The sequence below is a fragment of the Culex pipiens genome, chromosome 3 (genome assembly GCF_016801865.2).
Source record: "Culex pipiens pallens isolate TS chromosome 3, TS_CPP_V2, whole genome shotgun sequence".
NCBI classification, from domain to species: domain Eukaryota; kingdom Metazoa; phylum Arthropoda; class Insecta; order Diptera; family Culicidae; genus Culex; species Culex pipiens.
The window spans coordinates 21,732,603-21,754,215 of NC_068939.1; the positions used below are offsets into that span (position 1 = coordinate 21,732,603).

Below are 21,613 nucleotides of genomic sequence, written 5' to 3' on the forward strand. Positions count from 1 at the left end.
AACAAAAGGCCTGCGAATCGCTCTTTCGCAAACGCCGTCGTCGTCCGCCCGAAAGCACCGCCTCTCTCTCCGAAGGACCGACCGCGATCGTTGCGCTCCTCGCTCCCACTCCCACTCTACTCGCGCTATGCCCCCGAGCCCCACTCGCTCGCAGGGCACGGTGGCGGAGGCCGTCCATAATGCTTTCGCTCGCTCTTTCTCGCGTTGGTTCTCGCGATTTGGCGAGCTTTTCGCGAGCCCGCTCTCGCTCGCTCCTTCGCGATAGTGGTGATAGTTTGATGCGAAAAAGTGCACTGTACTGTATGGTTCTCTCGCTCTGGCGCATGCGTCCGAGAAAGAGAAGAGCATTCGCCCGCGCGCGAAGGTGGGGGATCGCCATCGTCATCGTGAGCGAGCGAGCGTTCATCATCACTGATGAGAGAGTTTGGGAGCGAGCTGTTTAAGGGTATTGGTGCCGTCGTCGCGGCCTGCTATGTGCAGCAAGTGTGTTTACAAAAAATAAACAGCAAAGTGCATGGCGCTCGGCTCGCGCTTATACAAAACAGAGCGCGCTCTGTGAGAGTGTGTGCGTGAGCAAATTTGGCGAGCACGTTGTTTTTGCCTCATGTGTGATGAATTGCATGACTGTTTGGCTGGCGAGAGAGAAGGCAAGTACATAACACGATTTACTCTCTCTCGCGTTCGCCGCTCTCTCGTTGACGGTGTCTGGCCGCGCGATTCCATTCAACGGCGGCAGCAGTCTGTCAGTGGTGCTGTCAGAGTCTGTCAGTGCGGTCCAGCGTGTGTGAGTCGGGGCCTACTTTGTTAGTACGTTTTTGATTGTCGTTGCGTCGGGTTGTGTTGTGGGCTCATATGTTTGGAACCGGACAGCCGATTCGGGAGCGCGCGACGCACACGCGGGTAAACAATAGAGGGCGGAGGGAGAGTGAGCGATAAACAATAGTGAGAGCGCGTGAGTGTATGTGTAACGGTGTAATCGTGCGAACTGTGTCGTCACAAACGGCCATGAGCTCCGGCGAATCTAAACGATTATTATAAATAATTACAAGTTTTGCGAAAAATATTGCCGTAGCTGCGCAGCAGCCACATTAAACAGCTACATCCGAGGACGAGCAGAACAAGAAAAAGAAGCAGAAGAGAGGCAGCAAAAAATACATCAAGAGCAATAAAATTACTATTGTTTGGATGGATTTATAATTTTTATTGTTTGCGCAATAAAAGTAAATATCGCGCGAAGCGCTTAGCCGGGAGAAGAACTTGAAGCGGAAGATAAAAATAATATTTCCATGTTTTTATTTGCCGACCCCTCGACCCCTTGGCCCACGAAACTGAAGCTGCTCCAGTGAACATAGAGAACAACCCCTGAAGCTGGGAAGAAGACAGAGCCGAAACAAACAAAACGAAAAAAAAAACGAGCGCCAAAACCTTTTAGTGGAAGTAATGAAAATTTTCGGTAATTATAATTACCAAAAATGAGAATGAGCAATTAAACTGCGAGTTAGGGAAGGAAAAAAAAGTATGAAAATCAAATGCAAGTGAAGGAAGAGAAAGGGCGGAAGAAACGTGAAAACAAGAAGGAAAAGATCATTAAAACCACAATTGAGTGACCAAAAAAACTGGGAAAGAAGATATTTCAAAAGGTCGAAAAATTCGCGCTCAAAACGCGACAATCCACACCACGTGTGTGTTAGTGTGTGTACGGTGCGATGACACAATAGTGAAGAACAGCTCTCCTCGTCACAGGAACTAGAACTCCAGGGGAGCGGCGAGAGTCGTCTGTATCTGTGTGCCCCAACCACCACCATCGGGGAAGTTGTGTGCGTGTGTTGGACCCGGTTCCGGGAGATTGTTTTGATTAGAGGCGACGACCAAGACGAAGACGAGATTCTGTATCAGTGTTTGCCGCGACATGGTTCCGTACGAAGCCGGAAATTAAGAAGTGATCTGTGTTAGAAAAGTGTTTGGACTTACGGAACGCGCCAAGATGCCCTCGGACACGCCACCGCCGATCCACCTGTCACCGCACGGGTTGGACACGGAGCGCCGTCCGGCATCAGTCCCCTCGGCCATCGCTGGGTTGACTGGATTTAAGCGAAGCAGTCTGCTGGACAAATCTTCCGAACCAGTGCTGAAGCCCACGATGAACCAGAACCAGCAATTCTGTCTTCGCTGGAACAACTATCAGACCAATCTGACCAGCGTGTTCGATCAGCTGCTCCAGAATGAGTCCTTCGTTGACGTAACGCTAGCCTGTGACGGTCAGTCCATCAAGGCACACAAAATGGTCCTGTCGGCGTGCAGTCCCTACTTCCAGACGTTGTTCTTCGAGAACCCCTGTCAGCATCCCATCGTAATCATGCGGGACGTCAAGTGGCCCGAACTGAAAGCCATTGTGGACTTTATGTACAAGGGTGAGATCAACGTGAGTCAGGACCAGATCGGACCGCTGCTCAAAATAGCTGAAATGCTGAAAATCCGTGGCCTGGCCGACGTCAACGGAGACCAGGAGCTAAACCAAATCGAAAACCCAGAGCCGTCGGCAAGTGGCACCGAAGAGAGCAACTCCAACAACAGCTCCCTTTCGCGGGAATTGGCCAAGACGCTCGAGAGTCGTCTCAACCACAGTGACCCGTCCCACAATAACAACAACAACAATAACAACACGCCGAGCCACATGCCCAAAAAGCCGCGAACGTCGCGCGACCACCAGCGTGAAATTTCAGTCCGGGATTTCCCCCGCGACCTGTCCCGGGACATGTCCCGTGAGCTGAACGCTGCAGCAGCTGCCGCGGCCGCAGCTGCAGCGGCGGCTGCCGGCGAGTGGCCCCTAGGTTCCGGCCTGGACACCGTGCAGGCTTCCACGCCCAAGAGCAACCGCAAGCGGCGTTGGCCCTCGGGCGAACGGAGCAGCGTGGGCAGTCCGGCCGACAGTACGCCCGATCAGCTGGAGGTGCCGTCGCCGCTTCCACCGACACCGTCCTCGCAGCAGTCCCAGTCCGGGGGTCCCACCGGTCCGCCCCAGTTTTCGATTCCCCCGGCGCTGGACCAGTCGGCGCTGGCCGGGCTGTCGTCGCTGTCCACCATGACGAACCATCCGGACGATATGGAGATCAAGCCGGGCATCGCCGAGATGATCCGCGAGGAAGAAAGGGTGAGTTTGGAGATTTGTATTTGTTTGAAAAATTAAATGGCAGCTCACCAAAAATGTAATATGTTTGTTTATCTTACAAAAATGAATATTCTAGAGTATTTAACAGATTTTGAAAAGTTTTTAACTTAAGTTAACTACGAAAACGTTGATGAACTTTGAAAAGCTCCAATGGTCATACTTTTCTCAGTCAAAATCTGTTCGAATCGTTGCATTTTTAGATACATTGGGCAATTTCACAATTAGAATAGCTTAAACTAGTTTCTAAATCACAATTTAAACAGATTTATGAAATATCATCAAATTTTAAGGCAGATTCAGCTGAATAAATTTCATAGTAAATGTGATAAAATGTTGTTTAATAGCAAATAAACATTCAGCAAACTGTTTACCTGTTTTTGCTTAAACAAACTTTCAATAGTTGATTTCAAAAACTGGAACTTTTAAGCAACTTTACTAAAGGTCCGTTTGGCGTTATCAATTCAATTTGCACACTTTTAATCAAACCGGATTTAATATATAAATTTTCAAAGCAATTTTTTTAAACACTATAAGATAAAATGCAGGACCTCGTGGCACGGTAGTTAGCGGCTTCGGCTGCCAATCCCTAAGTTGCTATGGGGCGCGGATTCGATTCCCGCCTTATCCTCCTGGCCTTCTATCGGATGGGGAAGTAAAACGTCGGTCCATTTGCGTAAAAGAGGTTTTGGACGCCTAGATATAAGCAGAAACTTGCAACAGAGCCCAGGGGGTCGTTAAAGTGGATTGCTTTGCTTTTTTAAAGATAAAATGCATGAACATTGTGTGGTCTACCCCAGAACGTGTTTTAAAAATGGAAATATTAAATCAGGCCTTACCGGTTAGATAAAATTTAAAAATTAAATTTAAGTTCCTTAATTTTTTTTCAGTATAAATTAATTTTTATGTTCAATTTCTACGTTGTCTTATTTAATTCTGTGTAGTTTATGTCTGACCCCTGAAATATTTTAAAAATGTTAAAAATGAAAAAAGCTTTTTGATTGAATAAAGATTGAAAATTAAATCGAAATTCTATCAGTAATTTTTTAGTTTAAGTTTTTTTATGTTCAATTTTTACATGGTCTTATTTATTGTTTAGCTTGTGTATGACCCCTAAAATATTCTAAAACGGTTTGAAACTTTTAAATCCTGGATATATCCTATATTTTGAAAATAAGTAAATAAAGAAACATGAAAAAAAAACAATTTTTGTTTGTGAATTGATTATACGAAATCCCTTACAAACTTTCGGATAATCGATCTGTATTCATTCCTGTGATTCCTTTAGAAATATAATATTATTATGTGTGTGCGACTAAAAAAATAATAACTGCAGTGCAAAATATTGAAGTCTCTTTGTTTATCCAAAATCAATAATTTAGATTCAAAATTATTTGTTGGTGCTTAGTCTTTTGATCAAATTTTCATTGAATGCATTAGTTTAATACTAAAATGTATTGTTTCCTTAGGAAAAGCGTACTATTATTAAATTTTAAATCATTTCATTTTATCCACGCTTAAGTTAAACCGAAGAACATAGCAAATTTGTCATTCTGATTTGTTTATCGCTATAAAAAAACATTGCTTTTCCACCTTTAGGTGGGTGGTGCCTTCCTTACATTCATCAAGTTAATACACGACAGAGCCTCAAAAAAGAGTATAAATAAAACTTATATTTATCAAAATATCTGGGATCCGGCCTAAAAAAGTGTATAAATAACACTTAAGTGGTTATAACTTTTGATAGGGTTGTCAGATCTTCAACGTTTTAGGCTCATTGGAAAGGTCTTTTGATTACCTATACCAAGACAGGTCGCATGGTGGATCCGGACAACGTTTTCATCAAAATATTTGAGATCCGACCTCTAAAAAGTGCATAAATAACACTTAATTGCTTATAACAATTGATAGGATTTTTAGATCATCAACGTCTTGGGCTCAGAATTTGATTCTGAGTCGATAGGTATACGTGAAGGTGGGTCTACGAGGTCTAATAAAGAAGTTCATTTTTCGAGTGATTTTGTAGCCTTTCCTATTCAAATTGCGCAATACATTTTAAATATTATGTGTTTAAACTTTTTTCCAAAAATATGTTTTTATTGCCTAATAGTTTGTTTTTTTTTTTAACTGTGATAATAGATTAAGCAAACATAACATTTATGCATTTCGCTAGGTTTTTTACCACCCTTTTCCTAGATTTGAGGATTTGAAACAAACAATTTCTATGCTACCAAGTCAGTATCTGAAACATTCATAGTTGTAAGGAAAATCCAAATCTCTATACTAGCTCAAATGAAACAAAATTGTAACATGCTATCTCGAAAAATAAAAGTTGAATTAAATTTAATTGAAATAATAGTTTTTTTTTTTAAGAAGAACAATTAAACAATATAACAAAAAAATATTTGTATTTAGTTATTCACGATCCCAAAAAGATGAAAAATTGAAAATTAAAATTTTTAATAATTGTTTAGTTCCCAAATTTTGCAAAATGGTGAAAATGTTTATTATTTTCAAAATTTAATTTTATATTATCAACAGTTAGAAAAGATAACCAAAGGTAAAGTAATATTTTTATATTATCATGTAAACTCAAATAGGTCTGAAAATTAAAATGGAAATCATGTTTTGAAAACGTATAAGCACTCTTTTTTTTTTAATTTTACTAAACCAAAATAAACTTGATCACATGAAGTGGTTAGGTGGACTCAATTTAAATTTATGAAATTTCTTTAGGATTAACTTTAAATTGTTCTTGTGTTAACATCTTTTTTCACATTACAGTAAAAGAAATTAAAGCAAAAATACACCTTGGAATGGGTACATTTTTATGTCAGACAAATTAAGCAAAACATATAAAAAGGCAACTATAAGTTTTTAAACAAAGAGTGTATCCAGCAAAACACCCAAAATCATAGCATAGCATAGCATTGGTGTCTACCCGTAGCTGCTACTTCGTTATTGACCAGGACCCCCAAAAATTGCTCCGTGGACCACAGATGAAAAGTAGGAACCAATCATCACCCCTTCGCAATTTTCAAAGATCCGTATCATGCTGATCAATACCGACGCCGGCCACGACCAGTGGTAAGACACGGGGAAGTGGATGGGAATGTTATTCCGATACTTGAGTGATGGGACCGCCAAAAAAATGCAAAAAAAAGAAAAATTGAAGTCAAATAACACCGATACAATTTACACCTTCCTAATTTGCCTTATATTTTTACTGTTTAGCTTCAACCAGCTTGTTTATTATAACAATTGAAATAAACTGCTTGAAATAATGTTATTTTTTTTAATCTTTGTTTAACATACGATAAATTCTCCGTCCTTTGTTATTTTTCACTAACAATGTACGGAAGGTTGAATTCCTCTCTTTCTTCCAGTCCAGTAACAATTAAGATGAAAAATATCCATATTCATCGCCTCATTGCAAGTGCCCTTCTATAAATAATCTCATTTTCTACGCATCCACAACTTTATCCAGCAAACAGCGGCAGTTGTTTGCCAGAGCATAAGTATTTTTCTCAATCATACACACAAACAACCACCAAGAAATCATCGTCGGGGATCATAGCGTACGTACGTTCGCCAGGCTCAAACTATTAAACTGCTTTTCAAGTGTGCGGGATACACAAAGGCACAAGAAACATACATGAAACGGCAAGAACGAGACGAACCAAATATAAGTTAAACGAGCAAACCGCGGAAAAAGAGGTTAGAAATCGTATGGAAACAATATAACAAATAATAAACAGTCCCCTCGTCTTGGCACCTTCCCCCTCCCGGCACAAACTTTTGGTTCAAGTTTGTTCAAATTGTTTCATGTGAAATGACGAATACTTTTAATTTATTTTGTTCTTAATTATTTTGTCTTAGGTTATTAATAATTTCAAAAAAAAAATACAAATTTGTTTATTGATTTGAGTTTGAGTTGTAAAAACACAAAATTAATACAAAATTGTGCTAATTGCGGTGGATTTACCCCTCAAACGATCGCTTACCGCGAAGAGGTCGTATTTTCTTGGCTGGAATTTTCTGCAGAGGAAACCGGGACAAGTGTCTCTCGGAGTAAGACGCGACGACGCGAGAGGGGGAACGCCGGGAATTAAAATGTATATTTTAATAATTTTCCTCTCATTCGCGTTTTGTGTGTGTGTGTGCGCGCGCGCGTATTTGTTCTCAAGACTTTATTGTAAACGAAACCGGTGGTGGAACGATTTTTTTTCTTTCTCTCCTTTATTATTTTTTAAGAGTTGTGGCTCCTCGAAATAAGAAACCCCTCTTGAAAATGAGTCGGCCTCGGGATCAACATATGGGGCATTAAAATAAATAAAATGTGCGCTGGTACACATGCACATACACATTTTCACTCGTAAATATTATAACGTAATTTGTTGAACGTTTTGTTCGGCAAGCGAAAAGGCGGCAACAAATGGTTTTACGGTTATTGCACACAGTCCATACGTGTGCTTGTTTTTTAGAAAAAATTAAATTTTCCGGGTATAAAAAATGTTTCTAAACATTTTAAATATTTTTTCCATATAATATGATCCAAATAAATTGAAAAATGTCAACATTGACAAAATAGAAAGTAAACCTTTATGAGTTTTCAAATCATAAATTTTTTTCAGCATAATTTTAGATTCTTTGTTTCCAAATTTTCTAAGTCGGTTCAATTTAAATAGAAAAAAAACAGTTTGTATTTCTATGGACTGTTCTATAACAGTAAATTGCTTTTCAGCAAAAAAAAAATAGATTTAATGAAACAGTTATAAATGATTTGAAACTTTCTACGAATCAAAATTAAACGCAGCCTAGTCTGACTTTAAAAAAACGTTACTTAATCCACCTCAAGGTGATTAGTGCCTTCCTCACATTCATGTTGTATTTTAGGTTGTATTTACAAATTAATTTAAGAGTTTTTTTTATTTTTTACCAACTCTCCAAAATAAATGAGAAAAGGGGAGGCTGTAAGTGAAACAAGATTTTTTTAAGGTAGTTTTTTCACGACCCTCTCCGATTTCAATGAAACATTGTAGATATGTTATCCTACACTTATATAAGCCATTTTTGTGTATATGGAGCCAGTTTCTCTCGATAATAACGTTTGAGAAGGGCTTAAGGGGTTACATACATGTAAATCGGCAAAAAAATCAGAGGTTGGTTTGAGCACGCATTAAAATATACATTTTCATCTATTAACAATACAAGTTTGAAGGCATTTGGTTGTATCATTGCCGAGATATAGCTATTTGATGTAAGCAGTTTCAAAAAAAAGGGTGCCCCGATATCTCAACATAGCTTCGACCAAATCGCCCAAAATTTTGGTGAAGACACGCTAAACCGGTTCCGTGTGCATGGCGAAGGCCGATTTTCAAAAAGTTTGTTTAAAAAAAAAGATAAAAATATTTTTTGTTTTTCATATAAAAAATCGACAGTTTTTGATCTTTCTATTTTTTGAAAATTCAAAATTTAGAAATCCGGCTTCGTCATGCACACGGGATATGTCTTGAAAGTCTTCACCCAAAATTTTAGCCAATTTGAACCGTCCCATCTCGTGGCACCCGTAAATCAACTCGGTGTTTGCTTTGCGCATGGCAAAATTCTGACCTTAAATTGTTTCTAACTCAGTTAAATCATGAAATATCTTCATGAAACTTTCAGGTGTAATTGAAATTCATCTTTTAAGTGGACTTAATATTTTTCTGTGAAATTTAGTGATTTTCTACCCCTTAAGTGTTTTAAATATTTTTGTAATTCGTAATTTAAATATTGCTGTATCTCGAAGCCGTTGCATCGTATCAAAAAGTGGTCAAAAACAAACTTGTAGGAACTTGGAGAGGCTTTCCGAAAAAAATACACCGAAAGAAAAAACATTCCATTTTTATGAGATTTTTTTATTTTTAAGTTGAAAAGTTCATGATTTTTTTCAATCAAAATTTTTGTGAAAATAGCCTAAGATATTACAAAAAGACTCACGAAAAATGCAGGATGGTATGTATGTCTCTCCTAAAAAAAATACTGAAACTGTTTTTTTTTTTCAAAAGTGCTATAAACATCCAAATTTTCAAAAACCGAACACGAGAGTCGATTTTCCAGACAATTTCACAAAAAAAGTCTACATATTGACCATTGTCCTAAGTCCAATCCTTGTAAAGATACAGCGGTTTTAAAAATAAAAATGTTGAAAAAATGGGGTATTTGATGGTTTTTGATTGGTTTGGCGTGATTTTTCAGTCTCAAAAATATTTTTACCGCAAAGCTTATCCAATTTCCCATAGGTTTGTCTTTGACCACATTTCAATTGGATGTATGGGCTTACAGATATATGCTCATAACTGCATCATCCTGCATTTTTCGTGACTCTTTTTGTAACATATTAGACTATTTCCTCAAATCTTTTGAACGAAAAAAATCGTGGGCTCACCTTCATTCGACTGTTTAACTTTAAAGTCTAAAATCTCATAAAAGTGGAGTTATTTTTCAGTGTATTTTTTTTTTCGAAAAGCCCTTCAAATTTCCTACAAGTTTGTCTTTGACCACTTTTTGATACGATGCGACGGCTTCGAGGTACAGTCATTTTTAAATTTCAAAATACAAAAATATTTAAACAACTTACGCCCTCTTCAAATGTTATTTTCAAGTACAATTGGCTCCATATACACACAAATGGCTTATATAGGCCTAGGATAACATGTGTACAAAGTTTCATTGAAATCGGAAAGAGTCGGGTACAAAAGTACCAGAAAAATTCCTGATTTCTATATGAAACAACTGTCTTACATTTATCCAATGAGGTTTTGCATTTTCAGAAAATACCAGTGAATTGGATTTTTTTTCCGTCAAGATACGTGTCTAGCTCCAAAACAGTGCTAAAAAGAATTACTTTTAATTATAATGTCAATCAGAAACTAATGAAAATTCAACAGTTCCTGATGTATTATTACACATTTTTTGGACACAGAATCTGTCGCCATTTCCTGATGAATATTACCATAATTTTTTTTTTGTGTGTGACTAAGATAGAATTTTTTTTTATTATTATTGATCGTTTATTTGACAATGAGCCAACGGCTCGTAGTGACTGACTAGATTGTTTTGCTTTACATTTTGTTTACAAGCATTAAATAAGTGCAAATTAACAATTAACAGAGAAACAAAAAACTATAGAAATTTAAGAGAAGAAACTTTTCACAACAGTCTAAAATTGTTCTACAAATAGTTTGTTTTTTAGTTCTTTTTTGAAAAATAATAATTTGGCAATGAAACACTTGATTAAATACTGTTTTGAATAATTTTTTAAATATTTTTTGAGTTATACAATGTCATGTTTAAAACGTTGCACTCTCAACCTGCTCCGATTCCTCTCTGCAATCCATCAACCAAGCTCATTCTCGTGGCTAATCGATGCAAATCAGTCATCCACTCGACTTGTTGTTGTTTTAGTTTCACTCATTCTCGACTACCGAAGTTAAGCTGCTGCTGCACCGGCCGACGGCGCGGCGGAACGGACGAAACAAATTAGAGAGGAATGATTACCCGGGCAGACGGTAATAACAAAATTCATGCCATTTCAATAACAAATACTGTTAAAATAACAGAAATTGTTATGGAATCTTCTTGAAAAATCAATTTTTGCATAAGGGTATAATAACAGTTTATGTTATCATAACAAAATTTGTTATTGGTCTGATATTGGTTGAAATCCAAAACAACTTTAGAATAACATTTCTTGTTATGGAAGAATATCTCTAAATGTTATTGGGATGATCGGATTAGTTGTTAAAATAACAAAAAATAATAACAAAGATTTGTTCGAAGAATAACTAAAAATGTTATAAGTCTGTTATTACAATAACAATCCAATAACAAAAAATTCATAACGACGAATAACAAATCTTGTTATAAATAACATATAATGTTATTGGCTTAGTATTTTTCAATAACAAAAAATGTTATTCCCAAGTTATTTCCGTCTGCTCGGGTAGACGAAAACAGCCTGATCCGACCGACGATCCTCTCTCCTCTTCCTCGTGCCAACCCGAACTATTCGCCGAGAACGACTTGAGAAGCCGACGACAAAGGGAAGCGAATTTTATGATGGATGAATGAGAGTGTGTGTGTTTTTATATTTTATTAAATATCATAATTTATTTACGGATATCCCTTTCGCGACTCATTTTTTCACTTTTACTGACTTTTAAATGTTTTTTTTTCTTCTTTCAAACAGTCGGCATGATTCTTCAAAAAAAAAATTGCTCACGAGAGAGAGAGTGAGAAACCCCTCAATTAGGTTGGGCCTCGTGACGCCACAAATACGCAAACACACACACACAGCAAACCAACCAAACCAAACCTTTCTTTTAGTACGCACATGCATATCGATGGAGTCGAGCGATAAAGAAATATACAACAAATAAATTACAACTAATATATATTAAAAAACAAGCAAAAGGTACGGCCGGCGCCACCGCCAAGTCGCATGCATTCCATGTGTGGTGGTGGTGCCTTATGATTGCAGGTTATAATGTTCCACCGTGGAGCGGACGTTGGGCGAGAGGAGAACGGTGGGTTCGGGGCAGGGGAAAGAAATAAAATAAATTCATTTCGCTTTATGGCTAAAATTGTTGCGCCACCACCACCACCACCACCGTGGAGCTCCAGAAGCTACTGCTACCGAGTGGATGTGGGTATGTGAGTGTGTTTAAGTATATTTTATTGCTCTTCCAACATTTTATTTATATTAACGCTAAAAATATGACTTAATAGATCAATTTCCGGAACAATGGGAACGATGGAGTGAACGCTGTATAATGCTTGGTTGCATGAAGGAAGAAGTGAGGCGGCGAGAACCTTCGATCTATTACAATTATTTATAAAAAAAGTCATTAATTGCATGTTAGACAAACTAAGGATTCGATCATTCAATTAGGTGATTTTTACTTTTTAAACAACTAATTTTGCAAAATTATTGAGATAAACTTGCTCACTAACTGTGCAATTTATCATTCGATTTTAGTTGAAACTACTTTCAAAAGCTGTAATTTAACGTCAAAGTTCTGATAAGCCAACATTAGGTTCATGATGGAATTATATGCTGTTCTTTTTTTAAGATTTACATTATTTTTTTCATTTATCATGTCACTTCATTAACTAGGTAGCTTACATTTAATTTTGTTTTTGTTTGTTATGTTACTACTTTAAGCAAATTTTCGCACTTTTTACTTTAAAATGCAATAATTAGTATTGATATTGATATTGCAAAACAAAGATATTGAAACATAATCTGCGCAAAGTCGAATAAACAATGTTCAAATTCACTGTTGATGTTCAATGTAGAAACTTTTACCAACCTTTTCACATTTTTTAAGAGGTGTTAGTTGACACTTATTACTAATTTTATTTTTTGTCTTAAAAATTAAACAAAAAATGATAAAACATATTTAAAAACAAAAAAAGTGAAAAAATATATCATAAAAAACCTAACGATCGCTGAATCAGTTAGTATTTTCGATCCTTTTTGAAAAAATAGTTTATTTTTAAATACTTTGACCCGAGGGGATGCCAACGACAATTCGTCCTTCGTTCACTACAGGTACCTAAAATGTTGCCACTAGAGGGTGACGAGCGGGAATTCGCGGGAAAAATTTCCCGGGAAATCGACCATTTTTGGACCTCTCGATTCCCGGGAAATTCGGTCGAGACTCCCGGGAAATTTGAACTTATAAATATCGAAGCAAAATTATACTTACTAATCATAAAAAAACATTTGAAAAATCAATATTTCTCTAATCTTCTTTTTCAGTAAGTGTAAATTTTAACTTGTCAAAATTTCAATAACTTAAATTGAGAGAAGCCAAAAAAATGTGGACCCAAAAATTTACCTTAAAAATTATTTAGCAGTTACACCCCAGATATGACATCAAATGTTCTATTTTTAATAATTATTTTTTCTAATTATTTCTAAACGGGAAAAGCTTTTTCATGTTAAGTTCAATTTCCATATCTTCTCTCGAGCTCATAATTTAGTTTTTTGTGAACATTTGGGTTTTCCTGATAACTGTAAATATTTCTTAAATGAATATTTAATGTTGCTCTTTTGAGTCGTTGTTTATCATTTTGCAAAAATCCTGATAATGGGAAATTATTTATAAGCTATATTAATTATTATTTTACAAAAAAACTAATAACAAGTTTGTGCAACTTTTGAAAAATCACTTAGTGAGAATTAAGATAACATTTTAAACAACTATTTTGAGTCTAAAAAACTCAAGAAACGATTCTGTATTTGCAGATTTAGGATTTTTTTTATAGTTCCTCAAAATAATAAAGCTGCTTAAATTAACGTTTCATAGAGTTCGTATGAATTAATTGTTACTAAATTCATTGAAAAGAAACACATTTATTACTTTTCATTTTAAATTTTTGGCACTGTTGCCATAGTAAAAAAAATTTGTCAAGTATTTTGTTTGAGATATTTATCAAATGTCCGCCATTTCAAAGTTCGTCTATCGGTTGTCCGATTATTCGAAGTTCCATATAAACCTTCGGACAATAGAGTCTGGACCAGTGTTGAAAATCTGGCGACTATGATTAATTTTGCGATTAATCGCTGCCTGTTACACCCCACGAATAAGACTGCTGAGAATAGTCTTTATTCTCAAATTGCCACGACTAGCTGTCATTCGTCAAGAGTGCTGTCAATGATTGTAACAACCCATGACTGCTGGCAGTAAAGGGGCAAGATTGGATCTTGATCGCAGCAAGTTGATGACTAAACCCAATCATTCAAATTTTTATTCGTCTCTGCCACACCCAGCGATCAAGTGGCAGTCAGGAACAACGAGATCAAAGCAAACTCAGAGGGCCTTTCTTCAGGCAATCATTATTCGCTCAATTTTCTTAAAACAAAACGTTTTTATTGCACTTATCACTCAGCGAATCTTAGTAAATTACAAAAATGTTAACTCATGACACAAACTTGTCTATCCTTGTGTTTTCAACTGCGAATAATCACAACAATTGCTCCATTTCAATCTCTGCTTTTGTTTTTGTTCCACTAGCCATTTGGAAAACCCTCCAGCAGGTGACAGTTTCGGTTCACTTCGGGAACATCTTCGTATGTGGAATCGTTTTCAGAAAGTATCCAGCCAGCTTCATCGGAACAGCGGCTTGAACTTGGCTTGAACCGAAATTTTCCCCCACTTTCTATGTCCGCGATCTAAAAAGCGAAGAGAAATCGATCAAATATATTAGCAATCTGTTCCATATCACCTCAAGATCGATTAAACTCACCTCTATGAGCGATTTGCTTGTTTTTATCTTAAACTGTAGTAGGTTCCGGTCAGTAAACGACACAATTGCAAAAAATCTGAACGAAAAATTGATTCCCGCTGCGACGTGAACCCTTGCTGACGTTTTGACGTTTCACCATTCTGACAAACGTGTTGTGGCTAAGGAGCGTGATATTGGGTTTTATTAGATGTAACATTACATCAAATTTGATGCTCCAGACATGTGCATCTAATTAGGCGTGAAGTTAGGTTATTTTTGATGTAATTTTAGGGTACGCAAGATGTAAAGGAATACGAATGGGAATTTTATCGATTTACATTGAAATAAACCTAATCTTACATCGAAAAGACGTTTACATGATTTGATAATCGGTTTGATAAAGGATTACGTCAAATGTAAAATTCCAAATTTTTTAGTGTGTAAATTTGAAATGAATCTTTTTCAACCCTTCATCCTTACTAATTCCTTCTCAAAGCACAAACAAGCCAAAATATTGACCAGAGGAAAAACCCGGGAACGCTCAATACATACCATACCAATCAGCATAGCGCACCAGGTACGCGTGCTGTAGCAAGAAGACGCTTCCATCTTTCTCGATCTTGAGCTGCTACTCTCCAATTTCCCAGGTTACAGATCTTCCGGATATCACCATTCACTTGATCTCCCCACCGTGCGCGCGGTTTCCCTGCTCTTCTGCCTGTTCCGCCAGCTGGTTCAGCGCGGTCAAAAAGCAGTCTGACAGGCTGGCTCTCGTCCATTCGGGCGACATGGCCGGCCCACCTGAGCCTCCCGATCTTCGCCTGGGTGGCGATGGTCGGTTCTTCAAGAAACGCGTGCAGTTCGTGGTTCATGCGTCTTCGCCACACTCCGTCAGACACCTGCACTCCACCGTAGATCGTTCGTAGCACCTTCCGTTCGAAAACTCCAAGGGCTCGTTCGTCCTCCTGCCGCATCGTCCAAGTCTCGTGGCCATAGAGGCAGTGTTTTGTACATCGTCAGCTTCGTGCGGCGTTGCACTCGATCTGATGTGAGAGTCTTCCGTAATCCGAAGTACGCACGATTCCCGGCAAAAATACGAGTCCGGATCTCTTTGCTGGTGTCGTTGTCGGCGGTTACCAGCGATCCCAAGTACACGAACTCGCTCACCTCCTCCAACTCATCATCATCCACAGCTAGAGGGGTGAGACATGGGGGGCCAACGTCCTTCGAACCCCTTCCTCTCATGTACTTCGTCTTCGTCGTATTCATGCCAAGTCCTACACGCCTTGCTTGTACCTTCAGTCGGGTGTAGACATCCTTCACCGTCTCCAGGTTTCTTGCCACAATGTCGATGTCATCGGCAAAAGCAAGCAGCTGGTAGGACCTGTTCATGATCGTGCCACTCGTGTCAATGCCCGCCCTTCGAATAATGCCCTCAAGGACGATGTTAAACAGCGCACAGGATAGGCCATCACCTTGCCGCAGCCCTCGGCGTGATCCAAAGGGTTCCGCTAAATCCCCCGAAACACGCACGTGACACATCACACCATCCAAGGTAGCCTTGATCAGTCGAGTCAGTTTAGGCGGAAACCCGTTCTCGTGCATAATCTGCCATAGCTGCTCGCGGTCGACTGTATCATAGGCCGCCTTGAAGTCGATAAAGATGTGATGTGTGGGCACGTTGTACTCACGACATTTCTCGAGGATCTGTCGGAGACAAAATATTTGGTCCGTGGTGGCGCGCGCGCCAGTGAAGCCCGCTTGGTAGGGCCCCACGAACCTCCTTGCATGGGGTGACAGCTGACGGCAGAGGATCTGGGAGAGGATTTTGTAGGCCGCGTTGATAAGCGTGATGCCGCGGTAGTTGCCGCAGTCCAGCTTATCGCCCTTTTTGTAGATGGGGCACACGACACCATCCATCCACTCCTCCGGTAGCTTCTCCTCCTCCCAGATCTTGGAGATCACACAGTGAACGCTCAATAATGATTACAATTTCCGTGTCCAATAAGTCCATAGACCAGCCCTAGAAAAAGCTAGCAAAGGTATGGCCAGTAACTCGCGAGGACGCGTTCCGCTCTCAAGCTCAGCTGTTCTCGGGCACGGGCTCGTGGAAAAATTTAACAAATTGCACGTAATGAGCCATTTGATTCGGCAGTCGGGAATCATCGACAGAAACAAACGAACAAAAAAAAACAAAATCTAAGAGTGTAACGACTCGTGAAACTCCTTGCGGTCGTTGAAGATGCGGGGTTTGAGTGGAAAAGGCAAAAAAGGTAGCAGCAAGTCAAACGGTGGCCGACATCCAGCCGGGTGTCTAAGAAGCATAGAGGGAATCATACACATATATTTAGATATATTTGTGTTTCATGTTTTTCGCCGGTTCTCATATTATTTTATCTCGCTGTGTAGCGAGTGTCGGCGACGAATCATTGCACGTTGGGTTTGATGACCAAATAAAAATATTCCTTGCCAACTCGCTTGTTGCTTAGTTTTTAAGCCCACCGTGCCACCCCGTTGATGCTGCCGCTACCGTCGTTTTCTTTGAGATATGCTTGTGAGGTGGTGGATATGCTGCTCTTCTTCTCTTGTGTATCGTATGCTTCCGCAACTCTTTGGATGTTGAAACTAGAAGAAGGGGGTAGCGCGGAGTTCACCAAAGAAAGGGGCAAGTCATTAACATCATCATAATCATTTATTGTTTTCGGGAATATGAAAATGTAGGTACAACCGTATCGTGCCGCTGTTATTCTTTTTTAATTTTTCTGTTTTTCTCGCCACAAATACTGACGAAGAACAATGAGCGTGGTGTTACAGGGAAATAAGAAAAGTAGAGTACTTTTCGCTGTAACGAGTTGTCTAGGGCTAGAAGATCAAACAAAACGGTATTCGTTCTATAGAGATGTTCATCAACTGGATGGAACAGACTTCAGATCTAGGAAATCCAGCATTTTTATTGCGGCTTAACGGTATCACTTGGTACGCTCATGCTCTCGCTATCAACTCCACCCGAATACCATCGTTTATTACGCAAAGTAATAAATTTATGAAAAAAAAAAACCTTCAATTGATTCGAATCGTCACGCTGAGCTGAGCTGGCCCACATTTTATTGCACTCACGAGGAGTCCCGAGGCCAAGACGCACAGCTCACCATTTATCACCATCATTCAAAAAACCACCTCCCCACCCCGAAAATAAAAACCGTCGTCCCAAGACACGTCGCCCCAGCCATATGTTTATCAACAAATATATAAATTGATAAATTGATTAATGGCTCTCCCCGAAAACTTATCGAAACTGTTCGATCGCGGCCAGCGCCTTCGCGTTTGGAGCCTCATTATTAGCTAATTTTTTGTCAACAATATGGGAAACACACATATCAAACGGGGTTTGACGACGTTACAATTACTTTATCTTATCGCCGACCTCTTCCTAGGTGTTGGGTTCTCCAAAAAATGTTCAATAATATACTTGGTTCACGTCAGCTCCCTCACTCGTCCACCCCCTTTTCCGCTGTGAATCGTGGCGTTATTTTGCTAGTGAAATTTAAAAATGACTTATTTAAGAACATGGATAGATTCAACTAATCGGGGGAACTGAGATTTCTTGAATTGAAAACATTTTCTTATTATAAGCCTTTGTAAGACTTTTCTGTACTGGATCTTTTACTTTAAAAAAACATTTGGATAGTTTACAATTTTCTTTTTTTATTTTTATTTTTCACCAAAAAGTTAAACATAAGCATTATTTCTAAAAATTTGTCATGTCAGGAAATGTTACACAGACAAAAAGGCACAAACAAAGTTTTTTTCGCCAAACTTGGTATGGCTCAGTTCCTGGAAATATACTTTGTTGTTGCATACATATTAAAAAAAAAATGTTGGAAGGTGTAATTTTACCTCATCTAATCTAATCGATTAGATTAGATTAGATTAGATTAAGAAGGTGTAATTTTACCTCAATTTACTAAAAAAGTTACATTACACAGAAAAGGTAAAATTACGCATTTTCGGAGGTAAATTTACAGATGTACCAATTCGCAGATCCCCCCGTTGAGAATAACTGAAAAGTTTGAATCAATCATTTTTGGAAGGTATAATTATAGTTTATTGTAATAATTAACTTTAGATTGGATCATAATTCCAGTACACCCAATTTAACGAAAATTCGAAATTTTACTGAAAATTTACCACTTTTTTGCAGTACCACCTTTTAAGCATAAAATATTTAAATCTAAAAAACTTGTTTTGTTTCTGAATATTCAAGTTATAATGCAAAAAAAAATCATATAATAAGAACCCTATTCGTAACTGTTTTGCGTTTCAAAGTTTGTTGATTGCAATATCATAACAAGTATTACCCTTTTGTTTTTTGAACAGTCTTATTGCAAAAATATTTGACTTCTTGAAAAATTCAAAATGGTTTAGTTAAAAACTAGAAAAATTAAATATTTGATGAAAAAATATTTTTTCAGTTCTATACATTACATAAAAAAAATAATAATAAAGGTAAATAAGAAGGATAACAAATAAGATTAATATGAAACTATTGGCACTACGCCCCCCGGGGCATGGCCTTCCTCTAACGTGGGATTTCTGCTCCAGCGCCTCTGACGAGACAGGAGAAACCGGGACCGACGTTTTACTTCACCATCCGATAGAAGCTCAGTGGATAAGGCGGGAATCGAACCCGCGTCTCATAGCATCATCGGGATCGGCAGCCGAAGCCGCTACCCCTGCGCCACGAGACCCACAAGATTAATATATTTAGATTGAAAAAAAAACAAATGATTTGATTCATTTTATTGTTTGAATTGATGTTTTTTTTTTGCGAAAAACAAAAATAGCACCGCAAAAGCTGTGCATTTTAATTCCAATATTTTAACAAAAAAAATATTATAGTGATTGAAAAAATTGAACCATACTGGAAAATATATATAGTTCTCATGTCATCGTTCTAGAAATATATTTTTTTATAATGAAGTTTATTAAAAAAATTATCGTACTTCGAATTTCTTTAAAATAATAAAGTCAATGAAAAAATATGTTTGTGTTCCATGGGTTCTAATGATTTTTTTAATTTATAATTTTTTTTGCAACGATCTTTATTTGCACCGAATCATGATTTTGCTTAGAGCTTTTAAAACATTTTTTCAAGAAAAATTGTATCCCTAATAATTTTATCTGAAAAATGTTATATTTTCTATAGCAACCTGTCTTCTTATTCTTTAAAAAATATAATTTTTTCGCGTTCCTAAAAAATGATAAACTTTCTTCTGCTCAATCGCAGCCAACAAAATCAGTTTCAGGAAAAGAAACCCTTCCGTAAAAATGTGAAAATTTAGACCGAAAGAGCCAGTCATTGAACAATTTTCAATGACTCTCTGTTACAAAAAAGAAAAATGTTATGTTTTTAAAAACCGTAAAAATATATTCAAAAAAGATAAACAGACACATTCAATAAGGTATTTTTATTCAGCGTGAAGTTTGAATTGTTTTTAAGAGGACTGAATTCTTTGTTCTGAAATTTTGTAAATTGCAGTGAAGTTAAAAATAATTGCAAGGGAAATATTTGTTGAAGTTGAAGATGATATCTTCAAATCTTCTATCATCAAATCTTAACTTTAAAAAGAAAGATGAACCGAACAATTTTCGTGAAAATTTAGCCTTCTTTTAGTAAAAAAAAAACTATAATTTACAATTCAAGCATAAGCATTTCAGCACTTTATTTTGAGTTGATATTTTAACCAAAGGTTTTCTTTTTGATTGGCAACTATAATGATATTCAGATATTTGGAGTAGTTTTATTGGTTGTGAGTAGATTTTAATTTGTTTATTTTTTGTTGTAAATGCATCTCAGAATTGGTAACTAGAATCCACATAATTTTTATCCAAACTATGTTTCTTTTATATTGAAAAACAAAATTTTAAAGAAACTTATTTCAATTAGTTTTAGTTAGTATTTTGCTAAATTAAAAAAAATGAAATTTTGATTTTTAACAAACTTTATTCAAGCTTTTTCTTTGTTTGTTATTCTTTGATTGAGCACAAGAAAGATAACAAAGTTGAGGCCAAATTTATTGAGTCGTTCATTCCCGTAACGGTGGGGGGAGAAGCGCCAGGACGTAACAAGTGTAATATAAATTGTCAAATCGACTTTATTGATAATGGAACCGCTCGATGGTGCTTGTGCGTGATTCAAAAGTGATTGCGGGTTGACTGATTTTGGTTGCGGTGGTGAAATAATTTGTCTATATATTTATATCGTTTAAATCTAAATTTTTAAATTAAAATAGTACCAATTTCAAACTTCTCGACAAATCTCCCCCTTGCTCAGCTTCAATGTCACACGACTCCAGTCCGTCAGGGGTGATTTATCTCGTCGCCGGTGCAATATTAGTATTAATTTTACTTTATTGTTAAATGTAAAACAGCAAGACCCGATCCATTGGCGAGAACATCAAACAAGATGCCCCACACAATTGCTCGCTGACAAGACACGCACCTAAAGAACAAGACCGGGAGCGACAACCCACCCGAAACGCATAAAGATGGGAGTTTTATTGCCAGCGTCGAGCATAAACTTATGAAACCGGTTTAAGAAGAGGGCTCCGGTATTGTTTCAGAACGTGATTGGTTGAAAATTGCAGTTGGAAAGTGAGTGTTGCTATCTGATTTAAATATTTTTTTTTTTATTTTTACCGTTGAAATTCGGGCACTCAGATGTAGTTAGCTGGAACAAAAACATTGAAAGAGAATAGTTACAAATTATTACTTATTTATAGTTCCATTGCAAACACACATCAACACACGTTTCAGCATCATTAAATAGAAACACAAAAAAAAATCTAATCGACATCCCACACGTCAATATGGTGAGTTGTGAAGATTTAACCCTTGAACTACCAGTTTCGAAAGAAAAACAAAAAACAATCATAATATGATCAGTTCTCGAAAACAAAAAATAAATAAATGAAATCAACTATTATGATAAGACAAGTTAAACACACACACTCAATCTAGTAAATAACCTACGTACATTACTAGTACTACTTATTACTGCTGCTGTTGCCACCACTCGTGGGGCGGTTCCACGTGTACGGGAGGTCGTCGCGACCTTATGGAGGGGGTTGAGGCAACGAAAATGAACCCAAGTTGAAAAAAAAAACACAG

The 21,613-nt window shown here is 37.5% G+C and overlaps 1 protein-coding gene across 2 annotated transcripts in view; it reads left to right on the plus strand.

The window, feature by feature from the left end:
* Positions 1 to 755: 755 nt before the first annotated feature.
* Positions 756 to 21,613, plus strand: part of LOC120425581 (protein bric-a-brac 1-like) — a 364,434-nt gene continuing 343,576 nt past the window's right edge. For both annotated transcript variants that reach the window (XM_052709261.1, XM_052709262.1), the window contains exon 1: positions 756 to 3,151. In XM_052709261.1, coding sequence (XP_052565221.1) covers positions 1,985 to 3,151 — 1,167 coding nt within the window. In that variant the 5' untranslated portion in view covers positions 756 to 1,984. The remainder of the gene's footprint in view (positions 3,152 to 21,613) is intronic.